Source organism: Ruditapes philippinarum, unplaced genomic scaffold (assembly GCF_026571515.1).
Source record: "Ruditapes philippinarum isolate M1 unplaced genomic scaffold, ASM2657151v2 ctg513_1_1_1_1, whole genome shotgun sequence".
In the NCBI taxonomy this organism is placed as follows: domain Eukaryota; kingdom Metazoa; phylum Mollusca; class Bivalvia; order Venerida; family Veneridae; genus Ruditapes; species Ruditapes philippinarum.
The window spans coordinates 62109-68806 of record NW_026859247.1 but is presented as its reverse complement, the minus strand read 5'-3'; the positions used below and the strand labels follow the sequence as shown (position 1 = coordinate 68806).

At 33.2% G+C, this 6698-nt stretch overlaps 1 protein-coding gene across 1 annotated transcript; it reads left to right on the top strand.

Moving 5' to 3' along the window:
* Positions 1 to 1378: 1378 nt before the first annotated feature.
* Positions 1379 to 1924, top strand: LOC132755782 (uncharacterized). The gene has a single exon (XM_060746701.1). The coding sequence runs from the start codon at positions 1379 to 1381 to the stop codon at positions 1922 to 1924; it is 546 nt and encodes a 181-aa protein (XP_060602684.1).
* The last annotated feature ends 4774 nt before the right edge of the window (positions 1925 to 6698 follow it).

Below are 6698 nucleotides of genomic sequence, written 5' to 3'. Positions count from 1 at the left end.
CAAATATTTTAATTTATGCTTAAAGACATAAAATAGTTCATACATGTGAAATGGTTAAGTTTGTATATAGTTAAAATGTCCGATTTTGTCTTTAAACACACAAATAAAAAATCTCATCTTGAACTTTATATACATTCCATAAACAACGAAAGGAGTTTTAAATTACTGACTTTCATATATAATTGAAGGTCATACAATAACAATTAGTTGACATTTTCATCACTTGGTTTATATAAATATTTTTATTCTTCTTTCCCCATTAATGTATTAGTCTGTACTCTAAAAATATGACATGTCCAGTCCTAAAAAAATTGTGTTGGAATGCAGCCATTATCTTATTTCAGCCATTGATTCCACTTTTTTGCAAAATGATTTTAGATAAACAAAATTCAAATTTTAAATCAACACTTAAAAGGTAATATGGCGACTTTCCAAATACACTGGTAGCGGAAGACCTAAGGTGGCCCTCCTCTCCATAATATTATGTACAAGCTGGCACTTGAGTAACCACCGACGTTCCGTTACCAAGTCTTTGTATTGTAATGTCATATTTGATTTTCCATTTTAACTGATTCTCCTCTAAATAGAGTAGTTATAGATGTTAATTTAGGCATCTGATAAATGTATATCTTATGTGAAAACAGTTAATGTCTGTCATAACAATAATAGGTTTGATAATTATGCTTTTGCACCTGCCCTTTCCTGTCGCGGCTTTATTCTCTCAGATTTTCCAGGACATTGTTTTAGGTGACAAAAATCCTTGGAAAATTGCATTTTGTTGTACACTGTAGAAATGGAATGTTCATTCAATGACCCTTACCTCCCTCACCTCAGCCACCATATTTACACTTGGATATACGGCCCGCTACTTCGACATTCGTAATAGATTTGCTTATTTCTCTTGCTCTCCCCCGATCTTTCTTTGACGGGGTGAAATTAACTATTTGAAGAACAGTTTTCTCTCATTTAACAGCTGTGCAATATTTTGTTATTTATTGAATACGAAGATTTGTTATAGCTTCCAACAGAATCGAACTAAAATAAATTTGTATAAACTAACAGTTTTGAATAATATTTACATCTTTCTATTCGTGTGAATATTGGAAAATGTATCAGCATTTCAATACGTTAGCTTCAGTTCATTTTAGTCATTAGGCATAAGTTTTCCGGATTGGCAATTCTGTATTAATGAAAGGTTTGTGTTTTCTATTTTCATAAAATGAAACTACTTATTAAACTTTAAAACATGAATTGGAAATCCTATTGATAATGTTCCCAAAAAATAATATAAATAAAGATATTGATAAATACATTTGAAAATATACTATGCAAAATTCATGGGCACAAAATAAAACAGAGTTTTGCTTAAATTCTAGTTATGTCTTCTGGAAAATACTTGTATCGAATTCTTAGAGATGATGAAGAATCGCTAACTGGACTCTCTGCACGAAATCCCGAAATGACCAATGTCACGGTATCAGCCCATGTAAACGGATTAAAGAAATCCCCGAACATCTCAACATCTGCGTCAAAAAAAGCGTTGAGAGCGTATGCTAACTTTCGTATGGCAGTACAGAACAGTCAAAGGGAACAGCAGAATAACGGACCAGCAGTTAAAGATGAACATTTCACCGCGGTTGAAATAAATAAAGATCAATTAATTATGGATAAAGGTAAAGAGATACAAATATTTGACTTGTCAAGAGATGAAGAGCGTGACAAATACTTAACTGACGGTCAGAAACAGTTTGCAGCAAAGTATGAAGAGGTTCTTATCATGGGTTTTGTTCCAGCAGAATATGTCAAAGTTATTGATGTGAAGGTAATGTCTGATGATGAATTTATACAGTACAGTAACAAAACTGATTTCGAGACGGAATTAATAGCTGGCAATGCATGCCAACTCAATGTAAAGAATCTATAAAAGTATCAGACGCTTTAAACTTTAAAATTGCGTTATTTATAAATTAAAATATAAGCTATTAAAAAAAAAAACATTTTAAACAATTACTCGTATACTACTGCTACACATGTTATATAACTATTTATTATTTAACTTCGAATAACAATAATTATGGTATTGTGGTAAGCCAGCAAGTTCGTTAAAATGAGGAGTAACACAAGATGTCTTTGCAATAGCCTTTTATTTTGATAATTTATGTTACACTATTTATTCGATACAACATGTATATGATTCTTATGGACATAAAGAAAAACCCGTGGTCAATACACTACAAAATTTGAAAAGAAAATCTAGATACTATTGTTGAATATGCAAGACTGAATCAATTTTTTTCTAAAAGTACAAAGTCAACATTTTTTTCTTGCGATTTTCAACGCAATGTAAATACAAATAGCTTCTTCACGATAAATGATGATTATAATAGCATGCTTTAAGCACAATGGTATAAAAGTTCAAAAGTTTTCTGTTGTTTTCTTGTCTCCAGCTAGGTTGTACTTGGAATAGTAATATAAGACGTGCGAATCATCATAAAATATTAGAATATAAGCTACTTCAATGGTACATTATACATGTACGAGTATAGTGATCATGGCAATTTAAACTGCTGATATACGAAATTTTCTTTTATTATTTTTTTTTGTAATTTTGATAACACAAATATATATTTACTTACATACTTGTACAATAGCTGTCATAAAGTAGTACTACAAAGCTAAAGTCATTCAATGCAAACCAAGCCCAAACATTTTTTTATTAAAAATGGATGAAAGATAATGATAATTTTATGCTCTATTAAAATTTTAAATTCCATTGCAATCAAATAAAATTGAGATGTACTTTTCCAAACAGCGAACACTGAATGACAATACGAGTGCGCCGATAATGATATGTAGTTTAGAATTTAACATTCCATCTTCATAAATTTATGCTAAAAATAATTTCCTTTTTTGAGCTTCACTTTCCGAAGAAACAAAATTGTCATGTTACTCTCATCGGCATTGGCGTCGGCGTTGGTTAACCTTTTCGTTTAGGTCCATTTTCTCAGAAACTATAAAAGCTTAGAATACATGTTTATTGTCATTTCAAAAGGGCAGATAACCCAAAAAGAATTTTATGCAAATGTATGCCCCTTTTCGATTTTGATATTTTAGCCCTGGTTAATCTCTTTGAAAAGGTTAATTTTCACACAAATTTACCTCAAAGTTGATGTTCATGTTCACTTTTAAGATATGACACCATTGCAGAAGGGCAGACAATCCTAAAATTCACTTTAGCAAAGTAATTAATTTATTTCTTGTAAGGTCCATTTCTCAAAAGCCGTCAAAGTTTATCACTTTAAACTTGAGTACTTGTTGTTGTTTTTTAAATAAGCATACTTTTCTGAATGCAATGTTACTTCTTTTTTTTTTCTCAGTTATGCTCCCTTTTTTATATTAAGTCTCTTGATTTTGTTTACTAAGGTACATTTTTCAAAAAGTATTAAAGATATTCACTTTAAACTATTACATTTGAAATTCATGTTTACATTGCATATAATCATGAAAGTCATTTTATTTGATTATTTTCTCTTCTTGTACAAAAACTGTCAAAGGCAGTCACTTCAAAATTGTAGTATTTGTTGTCTATCAAGTGGTTGGTTGGGGTAAGCCTGCTAAGCATGATCTGCGGACAGGTCTTGTCACTTTATGTTTTTGTTTCCATTTTCATTTCATTTTAATCTCTTTTTGTCTATTTTATATAATACTTTCTCACTAAGTGTGAAATAAAACATTTAAAATTGATAAGTTGCATTTGTATGGTTTCATATGACACCGTTGTTTTTAGTAGAAATCAAGATTGTGTCTATAAAATTTCCGATAAAAATCTATGAAATAACCACGCTATTGTACATTTACCAGACAAGTGTAGGGCAGATAACTATAACATAATGCTTCCATGTTACCGGTCAGTATTAATCTTTCTTAAATTCGGTCACTAGCGCCATTTCTGTTTTGTATACATTGTGTATTTGCAGTCACTCAGCCCTTTTTAGCTCACCTGTCACAAAGCGACAGGGTGAGCTTTTGTGATCGCTTTTCGTCCGGCGTCCGTCCGTCCGTCCGTCGTCCGTCCGTAAACTTTTGCTTTAAATGACATCTCCTCATAAACCACTGAGCCAATTTCATCCAAACTTCACAGGAATGTTCCTTTGGTGGTCACCTTTAAAACTTGTTCAAAGAATTTAATTCCATGCAGAACTCTGGTTGCCATGGCAACCGAAAGAAAAATCTTTAAATATCTTCTTTTAAACAATCCTAAGAGCTAGAGCTTAGATATTTGGCATGAAACATCTTCTAGTGAGTGTCTACCAAGTTTGTTCAAATAAAAGCCCTGGGGTCAAAATTGGCCCCGCACCGGGGGTCATTGATTTTCCCTATATGCATATAGTAAAAACTTAAAAAATCTTCTTTTAAAGAACCGTAAGAGCTAGAGCTAAGATATTTGGCATGAAACATCTTCTAGTGAATGTCTACCAAGTTTGTTCAAATAAAAGCCCTGGGGTCTAAATTGGCCCGGCCCCAGGGGGTCATTGATTTGCCCTATATGCATATAGTAAAAACTTAAAAAATCTTCTTTTAAAGAACCCAAAGAGCTAGAGCTAAGATATTAAGCATGAAACATCTTCTAGTGAGTGTCTACCAAGTTTGTTCAAATTAAAGCCCTGTGGTCAAAATTGGCCCCGCCCCAGGGGGTCATTGATTTTCCCTATATGCATATAGTAAAAAGTTAAAAAATCTTCTTTTAAAGAACCATAAGAGCTAGAGCTTAGATATTTGGCATGAAACGTCTTCTAGTGAATGTCTACCAAGTTTGTTCAAATAAAAGCCCTGGGGTCAAAATTGACCACGCCCCAGGGGGTCATAGATTTTCCCTATATGCATATAGTAAAAACTTAAAAATTCTTCTTTTAAAGAACCCAAAGAGCTAGAGCTAAGATATTTAGCATGAAACATCTTCTAATGAGTGTCTACCAAGTTTGTTCAAATAAAAGCCCTGGGGTCAAAATTGGCCCGCCCCAAAAACTTAAAAAATCTTCTTTTAAAGAACTCAAAGAGCTAGAGCTAAGATATTTAGCATGAAACATGTTCTAATGGGTGTCTACCAAGTATGTTCAAATAAAAGCCCTGGGGCAAAACTGGCCCCGCCCGGGGGGTCATTGATTTTCCTTATATGTGTATAGCAAAAACTTAAAAAACTTCTTTGAAAAAACCCAAATAGCTAGAGTTTAGATATTAAGCATGAAACATCTTTAAGTAAATATCTACAAAGTTTGTTCAAATAAAAGCCCGAGGGTCAAAACTGGCCCTGCCCCAGGGGTTTCATTGTTTTTAACTATATGTGTATAGTAAAAACTTTAAAAATCTTCTTTTAAAAATCCCAATGAGCTAGAACTTAGATGTTTAGCATGAAACTTCGTCTTATGGGTGTCTACCAAGTCTGTTCAAATAAACAAATAAAAGCCCTTGGGTAAAAATTGGCCTGGGGGTCGGGGGGGGGGTGCCTATATACAGGTGAGCGACCTCAGGGCCATCATGGCCCTCTTGTTTATTCAAACAATAGACTTCCAAACTTGGATCATCAAGCAAATGGACTAATGGTCACTTTATAATAATGAATTCTTCAAAGAAATACTGTTAAGAATTTAACAGCTACAAGCGCATGCATGGACATGTACAAAATTGTCCAACCTCCGAAAATAGCCCAACTCTTTAAAAAGAGCGCTTCTTCGTATTCGGAATGCTACAGTCTTCTAGGTAGTAAATAATAAGTCTTAAAAGCCATATTGGAAAATAACGAACCTTTCAGAAGGAGAAGAAAAAAGGCACGAGTAAAAAAAAAGGCCTAAATCACAGAAATTGAAAATCTTAAGTTAATGGCCATGAATTGATGGCTGATGCTATAACTGTGTTCAATTCATAATAATATTGCTTTTAAAATTCATTATTCTTCTAACCTATAACACGACATGAAATTTATCAAAGTTTTTATCAAGTGTAGCAAATGTGGAACAGCTACAGGTTGTTATGATAAGAGTCCGTTAGGTTAGAGAAAGATTAGATAAAACTCGTGGACTATACATTCAGTGTCTACTTTGACGCAGTAAAAATGGTTATCCTGTTCGTACTAGTCTGTGCATGCTTAGAACAGATCAATGCAAACGGCTTTGAACACTCATCACGTCAAAACAAGCTTGAACCTAAGCAGAATGAACTTTTAGGATCTAGTTCGAAAGAAAATGCTTTGATCAGAACACTTGTTGATCGGTTGGAAGCTGTAGAAAGTCTAACAAAACAGGAGCATGAACGTAATCAGCTGTTGAAGGAGCGCATAATTGAACTTGAAAAAAGGGACAAACAACGCGAGGAAAGGCTATCTGAACTTGAAAAGCGATGCACAATTCCACAGTCAAATTTGAAACAAAAGAAGAATTCGACAGACGTGAATTCAGATGATGCAGTGACTAAGCGAAATGTGGTGAGACCTGGTCATGATGATTTGGACTTGGTCACAGAAATAATCAGTAAACCAAATGAAATGAATTCGCAAGCTCATTTGATGGGAAAAGGACGAAAACGCACATTCGGTAAATCATTATTTATTTTCGATAAGTACAAATGACAAAAATTTAGAGATAGACAATAATTACCATAAATATAAGGTGGGCATGTTATTCAATTGAATTAGTTTATATTAC